We start from the raw sequence: 16,309 nt of genomic DNA on the forward strand, positions 1-16,309 counted from the left end.
GTCAGAGGCCTTCACTGTGTCCATTGAAACAACACAATGCTGCTATACTAAGTGCTTGTGGTAGATGTAGTAGTGTAAAAGCAGAAGGCACAGGTCAATTAAACGCCAACGCTCCATTGGTGCAGCTCTGAAAATAAGTCTGTGAAGTGTGAATCCCCAAAAAGTCTGTCATTTTAAATCCCACTGCCTTTACCTCTCCTCTCATCCAAGCGCTCCCCTCTCTCATACTTAATTTATCATTCTGCAGGGGGCTGTGAGTCTTTAAAAAGCTCAGTTTTCTCCCTATACTACAGTATTTCTTCAGACTTGGACAACACAAAGACTGTCATTTCTGTCTAAATGATAAACAAACATTCCTCTTCTTTCAGTGGTAACTTTACACCAACTATTGGTACTATGGCTTATAGACTTAGTAATGGAATGTGATTTCTGCTGCAAATTGCTACAAAATAGCCTACAAGAATTTGTTGTGTGTATAAGCATGATTTCAGCATGAACATTGTAATAAGGTAACTCATTCCATGTCATTTAACATTCTCATTGCCTGAGAAATAGAGTTGAACACTTCTACTAACTGGACTTGTCTAATACGAAACGCTCATTCAGAAGGTTTTAAAACATTTAGCTATAGTGGGCCCTACTGAACACGTCCCAGGAGGTCAGCTGAGTCAAAGGCAAGGCCGTCTTCGAGGCTGAGATGACTCTGCGGTAAATCTCAGAGCCGTTTAAGCCTCGTTGCCCGTAGACCATGTAAAAGGGTGCCGGTGTGGTCCTCCTGACACCGCTGAATCAGGAGAGTGATGGCACTGGTAAACTGCTGCAAATGGCAGCATGAGACACAATCTATTTCTCTGGCCGAGCTCGACAACAAAATTGGCCATTAACATCAGGTAATGACATGAGCCTCACTCCAACTAGCTCCAGTTCCGTGAAGCATTGTACTATGCTTGGGGTTAGGGCCTCACAATAGCTAAAGGTCTGTTGGGTCCCAAAAGGTCTGGCTACCTTTAGCTATATCTCATAATACAGCTTTTAGAGTAGATGGGACTGACTAACTGCATTCTATTTGGATTTGTGATCAAAGGAAAAATAGGTCTAATCATTGTGTGGAGACATTTTGAGCTTTGAGCACAATGACATCTCCTATTGCTTGTGGTCTTGCAAGTGATTGACGATACTCCCAAAAACAGTACAGCATGAAGATAGGCTGAAACAGCTTCTCCAATAGAAATCCCTGATCACACTTGTAGGTGATGTCATGGCGAAGTTGGCTAGCTAAGCTCATGCGTAGAAACACGTCGTGGGGTCTAACGGTCGTCTCGCGCCGAACTGCGCATGTGCAGGCCGTCAAATCAAAGGCCCTCCTTCGACATAAAGTTATTTTCGTTCCCAGAAGTCTTGCGACGTTGCACCTCTAGGTTAAGAAACTCTGTGATAGAACTGCTCCAATTGAGGCCTTGAAAATGTAAATGCTGGGCCTGAAAATGTGCCTAACGTTGATAATAGCGATAAAGAGTCCTGTTTAGCTCTGCCAAACAGTTTTTAGCATAGATAGTCAAGATTCCAGATGTTGAGTCTGCTAGTGTGATAGTTAAAAGTGTCAAAGAAAGAAGTGACTAAGTACATCGGTTTCTTAGGCAGCATGTTGGTCACTGGGGCATTAGGACGGGTGGTCATACAAAAGCAAACATCAGTCTTTACCAAGCAAGTGCCAGGGATTCTAACACTACTCATTCCTTTGCACTAGTGCATTGACATAAGCTCTGGAAGCATCTAACAAGCCCCAAATTATTCAACATTATTATCTCTGACAAACCTTGAAACTCACCAGAGAGGAACAGTAAATGAATCTGGCCATAGCTCACGGCTCATGATCCTTTTGCACTATCTGGACGAAGCTAGATTGATGTCAATTGAAAAACCCCATCGGAATGGAAAAGGAAGCACACAAACCATGCCTTACAAAAAAGCCATTGCCGAGTGTCTGAAGGAGACTGGTCAATGCTGATTCCATCAGTGCAAACTGAAAAGCACAAGATCAACTGGGCATATCAGTCACATCAATCTGGACTCTCCTCAAAATTGTTTTCATTGGTAATCCAGGAGACGCTTTTGTGGTGCCCCAAAAATATTTTTTTCTCTTTTTCTCCCCTCGTGTACCCTCCCTTCTTTGGGAAGCATGGGTGTGTTCAGTAGAGAAATTGTTTTGAAACAAGTGAAACAGGGAGGTAGGCTAATACCTGAACTTGTCCAAGAAACACTCATTTTCGTTTCCAGTGGCAAAATGGTTTTGTGCACAACTAAACACAACCTTGGTGCTTCTACGTCAATCTGTTTCCTCAACAACAACAACAAGCAAAGAAAAACTCCTGTGAAATAGGGAGAGTATTTACATCTCCCCACCATGTTCTCCTTCATTATTCAAGAGAGCAGAATGAACCACTGCTGAAAGAGTGTCACCATTGGAGCGGAGCTGAACCGACGATGACATCATCCGCCTGCTGCAGAACTGGCATTCATCACATTTGCATTTTCAATCTACCAGTGTGTATTTTTGGTTGGATTGCAGCCCAATTGCACCACTGTCTGTGATAGTCATGCTGCACAATAGTTATTTTTTTCTGTTATATACACTGAATGATGCGACAGGCCCTGATATCAATGTGTTATAGGCTAGTTTATCTCCCCATGGTGAAGTCTGGGCTCGGCTATGTTATGTAAAGGTCTGCTCTGCTCTGTGGAATCTCTGAAGTAGCCTCCTTGACAGAGACTAGAGTCCTTCTTCACAAGGCTGAATGATAAGTGGGTTAACATGGCAGATCATGCTGAATGTCTCGATGCTGTTGCCAGCTGAAGAGTAGCTAGACAGCAAAACATTAGTGAGTGCCTGGCACATTCTTTTGGGGTCAAATGTGAGAAACAAGCTTGAAGAGAGACTTCAGGTGAGCTTTGTGTGTGTGTGTGTGTGTGTGTGTGTGTGTACACATTTTACTATACTTGTGAGTACCAGAAGTCCTCACAAGAATAGCAAACCAACAAAAATTCAGAGAAGTGAGGACATTTTGCCAGTCCACAATTTTAGGCTTAGGTTTAAGGTTAGAATAGGGTTATGGTCAGGGAAAATACGATTTTGAACGCAAATCAATTGTCGGTCCCCAAAAAGGCCTAACAAGCATAGTTAGACATACCTCTGTGTGTGTGTGTGTGTGTGTGTGTGTGTTCGTTCTTCAGGAGGTTAAGTTGGTGCTGCACAAACACATTCATTCATTCAGGTGATTTAGTGCGTCTATCATCTGGCCTTGAGAGACGAGTCAGCTGAAATGCAACTCACAAACACACGCACACACACACCACACACAGCAGTGAAAATACCCGTTTGGACATACCTTTTCGGACATACCTTTTCCATATCTGCATTGTTCACCTTCGTTACTGCAACTTGCAGTAAATTCAATCCGAAAGAGTAAGTGTGTGTTTGAAGGGTCAAAAACTAGTCTGTAATTGTAGTCCTGAAAGGATCTGTCATAGACTGTGACAGACTGTAGTAAATTATATACAAACACAAAAGAAACCAATTAAATGTTTGAAGGGGACCAAGCTGGTATAACTTGCCAATGCTTGTTCCATCGCTCGCCAGCTCACTCACTCACACACTCACACACCAAAATAAAGATGATCAGGATTCTCATTGATTACCATAGCACCTATTTTTACCCAGCACTCGCTTTGCTGCAGTTAGCAAAAAGTATCAGTTGTCCTACTACATTAGGCCTAATCTATCGAAAACTCAACACATAATTGTAAACATATGTATCCTTCTTGCTCACACAGGCTCATAGAATTAGGCATCAGAACAAGTCCAGGCACCATAGTAGTATAGTCAAATATATTCATCAAGGCTCCTTACGTGTGACATAATGACAACTATGAACACGAATGAGGAAAATGAGTACAGCCAAGAATTCCCCAAGCCAAACATCACCATGGCACATGACACTTGTATTGTGGTCTTATGCACAAACCCTGTTGGATCTGTTTACATTGGGTCATGTGGCAGGGAACCAGATCCTGTTTGCTACACACCTTTATAGTGTGCCATGTTATTTCCCTGGATATGTTTGTGAACTGTGGGAAACGGTTGACGGGATAGATTGAGCGACTTCAGGGGTGTTTTGAGTAGGGCACGCACTAGCAAAACAATTTGCAAAGCAACACAAAACCACCATTGGACAAGTTCAGGTATGACCTCTGCGTTTCAAGATGTTCTGTCTCTGCTGAACAGGACCGAGGCCTGGCTCTCTTGTTTGTTTTGAGTGAGAATCTCGACTGGCAGATGCTCAAGGCAGGTTTCAGTCACACTCCCTGCTTGAATTTCACAATAGAGCCCCTTCCGTGACTGCCTCCACCGAATGACTCAGGGTTTTACAGGAAGGCATGTCTCAGAGTTTGTTTTTTCTACTTATCAGGAATGATGGCTATATTTTTGGTCAATTAGCTGGAACTCTAAAGCCACATTCCTAGTTCTTAAACTAAGAAATTGATTAACTGTAATCCACATTTCACATACACTGACAACATCCAATACAGATTTGTACAACAATTTAAAAAGGGAGAAATATATCTGGATCTATATAGCTCAGTATGGTTAGGGACGGGGGACTGGAAGCTTACTTGAACTTAAATGCCAAAATAACAGCCCTACAGTTGCTACAAAAAAACCTACCTTAATTATAAACAAAGTATGTACCTTTCTGTGAACTTTCGCTGGAGCACCTTTAGAAACTTCTAGGCTAAATCCCATGGGTGCCCTATCTAATGAAAAAAAATTAAAGCAATTTAATAACCTGAAGAAATTGGCTTTCATAGTTAGGGGACTGGGTGTGTGAGGAGACACTGTCAGTGTTTATTTTCTGTTCTGTGCAAAAAATGGCGTGCTATTTGGGGATATTTCTGAAAGGGGGGGAGAGGGGGGGGCTAAACAACAGCTTACTCTCATTCCAAGAAGACATAACCTTGCCTACAGTTAACCTAAATACACATCCGATTCAATGAACACCTTCCAGAACAAAACATGACACCTGACCAGCAGAGGAATTCCAAACTTGATCACATAAGCAACCATTTCTGTTCCAATTTGAGGATGTTTGGAATGCAGTGAATACTGAAGAGCGGACTACCGTGATGAATAAGAAATCACATTATAGAGAAACTCAGCAAAGAGCCTTCGATGTCTTACAAAAATCAACCATGTCACAAATCAAATATGCAAAGACTGCCACTATTGGCTCTTCACAACATTTGCAGCCTCCACTAAGGCATGCATCTCCACATTGGGAAGACTCTATTGTGTCAGTCCTGGCTAATTAGAATTATATTGTTGTTGATGTCTGTCACCCAGCTATGATGATGTGTGTTACTGCTAAGTTTATATATACTGTCATTTGTATTTTCCAGACAAAACTGTGTGATTGTGGTGACATGCTATGATCACCAGGTTTCAGGAAAAACTGGTCAGATAAAATAAAATACTGTATTGGGTTGGTCAAGAAGATAATTCAAAGACTTGCAATCCATGCAATACATGTGTGTCGGTCTGTAGGTAGACTTTAAAACGGAGGGTTTGTTTACTAGATAGAGTAACGTAATTGAATAGGTTATGCCATTGAATAGGTTACATTGGGAAGAAAGAGCTCGCCATGGCATCGTATGCTGAAAGGGGACAGTCTGTTCTAAAAAAGTCTAGTAGCTACCTAGCTACAGTGGTACTGATAATCACACACTTGGCAAGAAGCTAGACTGACTTCGACAGCTTGGCTTTGGTTATTTGCGCTTCGCCTCTCCTCGTCAAGGGTCGCATGAAATGAGAAAGCCATATAGGCTGCTGAGGTCCGTTACTAAACTAGCTAGCTGCTAAACCTAACTAGCTACTGTAGCTAACTTAGGATAGCCTTCCGATCGTGACGTGAGACCTGCTTTCAGTAGAAGTGTAGTTACTACTGGAGAAGTAATGCATTACCTGTCCATACACCTTTGGCACGGGTGGTTGAACTGCACTCCGCCGATTGCGATGCTGATACATGCCCGAAGCCATGTCTTCCCTTGCACTACGTGCCGCTCGTCGCTTCGCATCCGCGCCTATTCCATGGATAAATTCTTCCTTTGCGTTAACCGTAGAAAAACCCCTGTCCTGCGGTAGCAAGAAACGCTGGTCTCGATGCAGACGAAGGGTGGAAGAAAATGTCCCGGGAGAAAAGAAAAATAACAAATATATGGTAAACCTAAGAGGAGACAGCATCTTGAGTGTCTGTCTTGTCGCCATGTTTGTGTATATTTCGTTTAGGTAACGAGAAGAGCTTATTCGAGTGGCGATTGGAGTAAGCGTAGGAGGCACGTCCCCCATCACCCACCTCCCTAAGCAAATTCTGCTAGTGGCATTGGTCGAGTTCGTTTTGCATGGCCCAGAGCCTCGGGTTGGTGGAGATTTTGGTTAAGGACCAATGGAATGTATAAATAACATTTAACTCCGCTCACACCGGGCACCAGGCAATGGAAAATGAATTCGCCCATTGTTAGCGACTTCTTTGTATCTTGAATGAGTGGATGTACTTGAAAAATATCCAACATGATATACAACCAATGCTGTTTATCTAAATTATGAAAAATAAGTGGGATGCATGCCAGCAAAGCCACTACACAACACTAAACAATACATTAACTGCACAATACCACTGCTACAAATGGCTATCAGACAGAGTATTGTCTGGCAGCGAAACAGTTAATTCAGCCTCATTTACTGCCTTTAAAAAAACATAGCTTATATGGCCGACTTGCTATAACAAAAGTGGTTTCTAATGAAAATTGAGATGTACAAACTATGGCATAAGGGGACGACGAGCAGATAAAATGCAATTTCGATTAAGACATTAATGAGCGAGCTAGGATGGACGTAGTCAATATAACTATTTGTTGAGCACTTTTTGAAATGCACCGTTCTTAGATTGTTTATATAAAGGCACACATAGCTTACATGTCAATGCTTACACAGAAACTATCTAGGTAAAATAGGGGAGAGGCGTTGTGCCGCGAGGTGTTGCTTTATCTGTTATTTGATACCAGATTTGGTGTTTATTTGAGCAATATGAGATATAAGGAAGTTCCATGCAATAAGGGCTCTATATAATACTGTACGCTTTCTTGAATTTGTTCTGGATTTGGGGACTGTGAAAAGACCCCTGGTGGCATGTCTGGTGGGATAAGTGTGTGTGTCAGAGCTGTGTGTAAGTTGACTATGCAACAATTCATTTTCATGTTTCTTATAAAAAGAAGTTCTGCAGTCGGTCTCTCCTCAACTCTTAGCCAAGATAGACTGGCATGCATAGTATTTATATCAGCCCTCTGATTACAATTAAGAGCAAAACGTTCCGCTCTGTTTTAGGCCAGCTGTAGATTAACTAGGTCTTTCCTTGCAGCACTGGACAACACGACCGGACAATAATCAAGATTAGTCAAAACTAGAGCCTGCAGAATTTGCTTTTTGAGTATGGTGTCAAAAAAGCAGAGCATCTCTTTATTACGGCTAGACCTCTCCCCATCTTTACAACCATTGAATCTATATGTTTTGACCATGACAGTTTACAATCTAAGGTAACTCCAAGTAATTTAGTCTCCTCAACTTGTTCAACAGCCACACCATTCATTACCAGATTCAGCTGAGGTCTAGCACTTAAGGAATGATTTTAACCAAATACAAAGCTCTTAGTTTTAGAGATGTTCAGGACCAGTTTATTACTGGCCTTTGTTATTACTGGCCCTTAAATCGTTGTTAAGGGTTTCAGAGACTTCCTTAGCTGTGGTTGCTGATGCGTATATGGTTGAATCATCAGCATACATATACACACATGCTTTGTTTAATGCCAGTTGCAGGTCATTGGTAATAATAGAAAAGAGTAGAGGGCCTAGAGAGTTGCCCTGCGGTACACCACACTTTACATGTTTGACATTAGAGAAGCGCCCATTAAAGAAAACCCTTTGAGTTCTATTAGATAGATAGCTCTGAATCCACATTATGGCAGAGGTTGAAAAGGCATAGCACATAAGTTGTTTCTATAACAGGTTATGGTCAATAATATCAAAGGCTGCACTGAAATCTAAAAGTACAGCTCCCACAATCTTCTTATTATCAATTTCTTTCAACCAATCATCAGTCATTTGTGTCAGTGCAGTACATGTTGAGTGCCCTTCTCTATAAACATGCTGAAAGTCTATTGTTAATTTGTTTACAGAAAATAGCATTGTATTTGGTCAAACACAATGTTTTCCAACAGTTTGCTAAGAGCTGGCAGCAAACTTATCGGTCTGCTGTTAGAACCAGTAAAGGTTGCTTTACCACTCGTGGGTGGCGGAATTACTTTGGCTTCCCTCCAGGCCTGAGGACAAAGACTTTCCTCTAGGCTCAGATTAAAAATATGGCAAATATAAGTGGCTATAGAGTCAGCTACCATCCTCAGTAGCTTTCCATCTAAATAGTCAACGGCAGGAGGTTTGTCATTAGTGATCGATAACAATGATTTTTCCACCTCTCACACACTAACTTTACAAAATTTAAACTTGCAATGCTTTTCTTTCATTATTTGTTTTTTTATGCATGAATACAATTGCTCACTGTTCATTGTTGGCATTTCCTGCCTACGTTTGCCCATTTTGCCAATGAAATAATCATTAAAATAATTGGCAACATCAAATGGTTTTGTGATGAATAAGCCATCTTGATTTGATGAAAGATGGAGTTGAATTTGTCTTTATGCCCATAATATCATTTAAAGTGCTCCAAAGGTTTTTTCCATCATTCTTTATATCATTGATTTTGGCTTCATGATAAAGTTTCTTCTTTTTGTTGAGTTTAGTCACATAATTTCTCAATTTGCAGTAAGTCAGCCAGTCAGATGTGCAGCCAAACTTATTAGGCACTCCTTTTGCCCCATCTCTTTCAACCATACAGTTTTACAATTCCTCATCAATCCATGGAGCCTTAACAGTTCTAACAGTCAGTTTCTTAACAGTTGCATTAATAGTTGCATAAATTCATCAAGTGCAGTGTCTGGATGCTCCTCATTAATCACATCTGACCAACAAATATTTTTAACATCATCCACATAAGTCACAGCAAAATCTTTTGTATGATCTCTTATACACTATTTTAAGCCCAGCTGTTGGAACGTTGGCTTTCCTGGATAAAGCCACTATATTGTGATCACTGCATCCAATGGGTACAGATACAGCTTTAGAACAAAGTTCTACAGTATTAGTAAAAATGGGATCGATACATGTGGATGATCTTGTTCCTGTCGTTTTTGTAAACACCCTGGTAGGTTGATTAATAACCTGAACCAGATTACAGGCACTGGTTAGAGTAAGAAGCTTCCTCTTGAGCGGACAGCTTGAAGAAAACCAGTCAATATAGTAGATCTCTCTGTTTATATCACATACACTATCAAGCATTTCACACATATGATTTAGATTCTGACTGTTAGCACCTGGTGGCCTATAGCTACGCCCCAAAAGAAAAGGCTTTAGATGTGCCAAGTGAACCTGCAACCACAACACTTCAATAACACTTGACATAAGATCTTCTCTAAGCATTACAGGGATATGGCTCTGAATATATACAGCAACACCTCCCCCATAAGCATGTATGTATCGTCTATAATGTTATATCCTTGTATTGCTACTGATGTATCATCAAATTAATTATCTGAGTCTCAGAAATGTCGAATATCTGAATGTTATCTTATGTTAGAGCAAGTTATTGATTTCATGAACATTATTTCTCAGGCTACATATATTAATATGGGCTACTTTCAGCCCTTTCCTGGGTAGCTTATCAGAGATAGACATAATACTGAAAAGAGCAAACAAAGCAAGATAAAAAAATATATATATACATTCAGCAGACCATTAATCAATTGGTGTGTGTGTGTGTGTGTGCTGCGGGGTTAAAGCTACAAACCCATAGGCTTGGCTCTCTTATCCCTTCCAGGCTTCTGGGAGGGAGGGTGAACAATGAGCCTGTCATAGCGGATGTAAGCAATGTCCCCACGAGCTCTGGCAGCTTTCATGGCTGGGATCAGTTCTTTCCTCTTCTGGCGTACAGCTTCAGGATAGTCCTCGTTGAAGAAGATATACATTCCTCTCAAGTTCTTGGCTCTTTCCAGAACAGCTACCTTGTCCTTGAACCTCAGGAACTTGACCACTATCAACTTGAGCCTATTACCTGGTCCGGCGTTGGGTTTACCAGTCCTGTGGGCGCTCTCCACCTCAATCTTCCTGTGGTCCATCTTCAATTTCTCAGAGATCATTTCCCTCACTTTGTCCTCAGTCTCTGTCCACATCTCATGTGGAGATTCTGCAATTCCGTCCACAGCAATGTTGTTCCGCCTTGATTGTCCCTCTAGATAGTCTGATTTATCTGTCATTGTTATCATAGATTCACACACAGAACTGATGTCCTCTCTTAAAGAAAGTATAATTGTTTCAACTAACGTTACTTGGTCATCTATTTTATTCCTTATACGGTTTCCTCCCTATTGATGAGATGTATTTGAGATGAATTTTGTTTTCATGTTATAATCTTGTGTATATTTTGTTTTTATGTATTTTCAAGACAACCAGAATGGAAATACGTTTGACACGTTTTTGTGTTATCCTCTATGCTTTTAATGGCATTGTACTGTATCCACATGTGTGGTGTTTTGTGTTTAAAGTTGTCAACAATTATAAGCTAAGCAAAGAACATGGGAAATTGCATTCAATTCACAACTGTCTGATTTATTTGGTTTATGGGCAAATAGTTTATGGGCAAAATTCTTAAAAACTACATAGGCTTAAAACAGTGGCTTAGATTATCATGTCCCCAGAAAGCTCAGCTTTTCCTTGTATATGATTCACCATTATCATCATTATCTACAAGGGGAATAGAATAGATCAGAATGGAATAGAGCAGCTATGTTCACACAAACAAGTATCTTAGGTCTCACTCCTACCACTGGACAATAGGCAGACATGACAAATCACACAACATAACCTACTGTACTGAAAATGCACAAAAACACAACCTGCGCTTATATCACATGCAGAGTTAACATGACAATTGTCTCCAACCGAGTATATTAACAACACGATTTGCTTACTGTTTTTTAGGTATTTTCTTAAGAGCAGTTGGAGGCCACGGAAGGAGTGTTGTATGGCACTGAAACTTGTTTGTAGGTTATTTGTTAACACAGTGTCCAAAAAAGGGCCAGATGTATACAGAATGGTGTCGTCTGCGAAGAGGTGGATCAAGGAATCACCCGCAGCAAGAGCTATATCATTCGGCGCATGCGACAAATACATTTGGATTTGATTTGAGTACATTAAGAACACGATTTTATATGATGTAAAGTGGATATGGGGGCTTTTTCATTGTGTTTATTCATTGATTCGGTGATACACTTTCACAACAGATTATGAAGTAAATGTGTCTTAGAGACAACAGGCTACATATGGGTTATTATTATAAAAACAGGAGTGAGTTGGTTATAGGTACACCTTTGGAATAATCTGAATTGATCTTGAGGTCACCAGTAATTCCTGTGTGAGATTTCTGACTTGAAAAAAGGCTAGCCACTTGCAATAATTTACTCACAATTAGATCCTTACACTTACAGATTGTTCTACTGCACATTGCTCATTATTTCCCCACAGGCAGAGAGGTGTGGAAAGGAACATAGATGTTGCCATGGGAAGAAAAAAACATTTCACCTTTATTAAACCAGGTAGGCCAGTTGAGAACAAGTTCTCATTTACAACTGCGACCTGGCCAAGATAAAGCAAAGCAGTGCGACAAAAAACAACAACACAGAGTTACACATGGGATAAACAAAAGTACAGTCAATAACACAATAGAAAAATCTATGTACAGTGTGTGCAAATGGAGTAAGGAGATAAGGCAATAAATAGGCCATAGTAGCAAAGTAATTACAATTTAGCAAATTAACACTGGAGTGTTAGATGTGCAGATGATGATGTGCAAGTAGAGATACTGGTGTGCAAAAAGACCAAAAAAGTCAATAAAAACAATATTGGGATGACGTAGGTAGTTGGATGGGCTATTTACAGATGGGCTGTGTACAGCTGCAGCGATCGGTAAATCAAATCAAATCAAATTTTATTTGTCACATACACATGGTTAGCAGATGTTAATGCGAGTGTAGCGAAATGCTTGTGCTTCTAGTTCCGACAATGCAGTAATAACCAACAAGTAATCTAACTAACAATTCCAAAACTACTGTCTTGTACACAGTGTGAGGGGATAAAGAATATGTACATAAGGATATATGAATGAGTGATGGTACAGAGCAGCATAGGCAGATACAGTAGATTGTATCGAGTACAGTATATACATATGAGATGAGTATGTAAACAAAGTGGCATAGTTAAAGTGGCTAGTGATACATGTATTACATAAGGATACAGTCGATGATATAGAGTACAGTATATACGTATGCATATGAGATGAATAATGTAGGGTAAGTAACATTATATAAGGTAGCATTGTTTAAAGTGGCTAGTGATATATTTACATAATTTCCCATCAATTCCCATTATTAAAGTGGCTGGAGTTGAGTCAGTGTCAGTGTGTTGGCAGCAGCCACTCAATGTTAGTGGTGGCTGTTTAACAGTCTGATAGCCTTGAGATAGAAGCTGTTTTTCAGTCTCTCGGTCCCAGCTTTGATGCACCTGTACTGACCTCGCCTTCTGGATGATAGCGGGGTGAACAGGCAGTGGCTCGGGTGGTTGATGTCCTTGATGATCTTTATGGCCTTCCTGTGACATCGGGTGGTGTAGGTGTCCTGGAGGGCAGGTAGTTTGCCCCCGGTGATGCGTTGTGCAGACCTCACTACCCTCTGGAGAGCCTTACGGTTGAGGGCGGAGCAGTTGCCGTACCAGGCGGTGATACAGCCCGCCAGGATGCTCTCGATTGTGCATCTGTAGAAGTTTGTGAGTGCTTTTGGTGACAAGCCGAATTTCTTCAGCCTCCTGAGGTTGAAGAGGCGCTGCTGCGCCTTCTTCACAATGCTGTCTGTGTGAGTGGACCAATTCAGTTTGTCTGTGATGTGTATGCCGAGGAACTTAAAACTTGCTACCCTCTCCACTACTGTTCCATCGATGTGGATAGGGGGGTGTTCCCTCTGCTGTTTCCTGAAGTCCACAATCATCTCCTTAGTTTTGTTGACGTTGAGTGTGAGGTTATTTTCCTGACACCACACTCCGAGGGCCCTCACCTCCTCCCTGTAGGCCGTCTCGTCGTTGTTGGTAATCAAGCCTACCACTGTTGTGTCGTCCGCAAACTTGATGATTGAGTTGGAGGCGTGCGTGGCCACGCAGTCGTGGGTGAACAGGGAGTACAGGAGAGGGCTCAGAACGCACCCTTGTGGGGCCCCAGTGTTGAGGATCAGCGGGGAGGAGATGTTGTTGCCTACCCTCACCACCTGGGGGCGGCCCGTCAGGAAGTCCAGTACCCAGTTGCACAGGGCGGGGTCGAGACCCAGGGTCTCGAGCTTGATGACGAGCTTGGAGGGTACTATGGTGTTGAATGCCGAGCTGTAGTCAATGAACAGCATTCTCACATAGGTATTCCTCTTGTCCAGATGGGTTAGGGCAGTGTGCAGTGTGGTTGAGATTGCATCGTCTGTGGACCTATTTGGGCGGTAAGCAAATTGGAGTGGGTCTAGGGTGTCAGGTAGGGTGGAGGTGATATGGTCCTTGACTAGTCTCTCAAAGCACTTCATGATGACGGAAGTGAGTGCTACGGGGCGGTAGTCGTTTAGCTCAGTTACCTTAGCTGTCTTGGGAACAGGAACAATGGTGGCCCTCTTGAAGCATGTGGGAACAGCAGACTGGTATAGGGATTGATTGAATATGTCCGTAAACACACCGGCCAGCTGGTCTGCGCATGCTCTGAGGGCGCGGCTGGGGATGCCGTCTGGGCCTGCAGCCTTGCGAGGGTTAACACGTTTAAATGTCTTACTCACCTCGGCTGCAGTGAAGGAGAGACCGCAAGTTTTCGTTGCAGGCCGTGTCAGTGGCACTGTATTGTCCTCAAAGCGGGCAAAAAAGTTATTTAGTCTGCCTGGGAGCAGGACATCCTGGTCCGTGACTGGGCTGGATTTCTTCCTGTAGTCCGTGATTGACTGTAGACCCTGCCACATGCCTCTTGTGTCTGAGCCGTTGAATTGAGATTCTACTTTGTCTCTGTACTGACGCTTAGCTTGTTTGATAGCCTTGCGGAGGGAATAGCTGCACTGTTTGTATTCGGTCATGTTACCAGACACCTTGCCCTGATTAAAAGCAGTGGTTCGCGCTTTCAGTTTCACACGAATGCTGCCATCAATCCACGGTTTCTGGTTAGGGAATGTTTTAATCGTTGCTATGGGAACGACATCTTCAACGCACGTTCTAATGAACTCGCACACCGAATCAGCGTATTCGTCAATGTTGTTGTCTGACGCAATACGAAACATGTCCCAGTCCACGTGATGGAAGCAGTCTTGGAGTGTGGAGTCAGCTTGGTCGGACCAGCGTTGGACAGACCTCAGCGTGGGAGCCTCTTGTTTTAGTTTCTGTCTGTAGGCAGGGATCAACAAAATGGAGTCGTGGTCAGCTTTTCCGAAAGGGGGGCGGGGCAGGGCCTTATATGCGTCGCGGAAGTTAGAGTAACAATGATCCAAGGTCTTTCCACCCCTGGTTGCGCAATCGATATGCTGATAAAATTTGGGGAGTCTTGTTTTCAGATTAGCCTTGTTAAAATCCCCAGCTACAATGAATGCAGCCTCCGGATAAATGGTTTCCAGTTTGCAAAGAGTCAAATAAAGTTCATTCAGAGCCAACGATGTGTCTGCTTGGGGGGGGGATATATACGGCTGTGATTATAATCGAAGAGAATTCTCTTGGTAGATAATGCGGTCTACATTTGATTGTGAGGAATTCTAAATCAGGTGAACAGAAGGATTTGAGTTCCTGTATGTTTCTTTCATCACACCATGTCACGTTAGTCATAAGGCATACGCCCCCGCCCCTCTTTTTACCAGAAAGTTGTTTTTTCCTGTCTGCGCGATGCATGGAGAAACCTGTTGGCTGCACCGCTTCGGATAGCGTCTCTCCAGTAAGCCACGTTTCCGTGAAGCAAAGAACGTTACAGTCTCTGATGTCCCTCTGGAATGCTACCCTTGCTCGGATTTCATCAACCTTGTTGTCAAGAGACTGGACATCGGCAAGAAGAATGCTAGGGAATGGTGGAGTCGTTTTTTTGGGTCGCTGCATGGGATCCACTCCGTTGTCCTGTTTGTAAGGCAGAGCACAGGATCCGCGTCGCGAAAAGCGTATTCTTGGTCGTACTGATGGTGAGTTGACGCTGATCTTATATTCAGTAGTTCTTCTCGACTGTATGTGATGAAACCTAAGATGACCTGGGGTACTAATGTAAGAAATAACACGTAAAAAAACAAAAAACTGCATAGTTTCCTAGGAACGCGAAGCGAGGCGGCCATCTCTGTCGGCGCCTCACCAAGCTGCTCAGATAGCTGATGCTTAAAGTTAGTGAGGGAGATATATGTCTCCAACTTCAGAAATGTTTGCAAATTCCTTCCAGTCAATGGCAGCAGAGAACTGGAAGGAAAGGCGGCCAAAGGAGGTTTTGGCTTTGGGGATGACCAGTAAGATATACCTGCTGGAGCGCGTGCAATGGGCGAGTGTTGTTATTGTGACCAGTAAGCTGAGATAAGGCTGAGCTTTACCTAGCAAAGACTTAATGACCTGGAGCCAGTGGGACTGGCGACGAGAGCATACAGGTCGCAGTGGTGGGTGGTATATGGGGCTTTGGATGGCACTGTGATAGACTGCATCCAGTTTGCTGAGTAGAGTGTTGGAGGCTATTTTGTAAATGACATTGCCAAAGTCGAGGATCGGTAGGATAGTCAGTTTTACGAGGGCATGTTTGGCAGCGTGAGTGAAGGAGGCTTTGTTGCGAAATAGGAAGCTGATTCTAGATTTGATTTTGGATTGGAGATGCTTAATATGAGTCTGGAAGGAGAGTTTACAGTCTAGCCAGACACCTAGGAATTTGTAGTTGTCCACATATTCAGAACCGTCCAGAGTAGTGATGCTAGTCGGGCAGGCGGGTGCGGGTGGCGATCGGTTGACGAGCATGCACTTAGTTTTACTAGCATTTAAGAGCAGTTGGAGGCCACGGAAGGAGTGTTGTATGGCACTGAAG

At 42.6% G+C, this 16,309-nt stretch overlaps 1 protein-coding gene across 1 annotated transcript in view; it reads right to left on the reverse strand.

The window, feature by feature from the left end:
* The window catches only part of LOC139385549 (sortilin-related receptor-like), a 65,051-nt gene extending 58,651 nt beyond the window's left edge, over positions 1–6,400 (reverse strand). The window contains exon 1 of the mRNA XM_071130700.1: positions 6,017–6,400. Coding sequence (XP_070986801.1) covers positions 6,017–6,400 — 384 coding nt within the window. The remainder of the gene's footprint in view (positions 1–6,016) is intronic.
* Positions 6,401–16,309: the final 9,909 nt, after the last annotated feature.

Source organism: Oncorhynchus clarkii, chromosome 27, assembly GCF_045791955.1.
Source record: "Oncorhynchus clarkii lewisi isolate Uvic-CL-2024 chromosome 27, UVic_Ocla_1.0, whole genome shotgun sequence".
In the NCBI taxonomy this organism is placed as follows: Eukaryota; Metazoa; Chordata; class Actinopteri; order Salmoniformes; family Salmonidae; genus Oncorhynchus; species Oncorhynchus clarkii.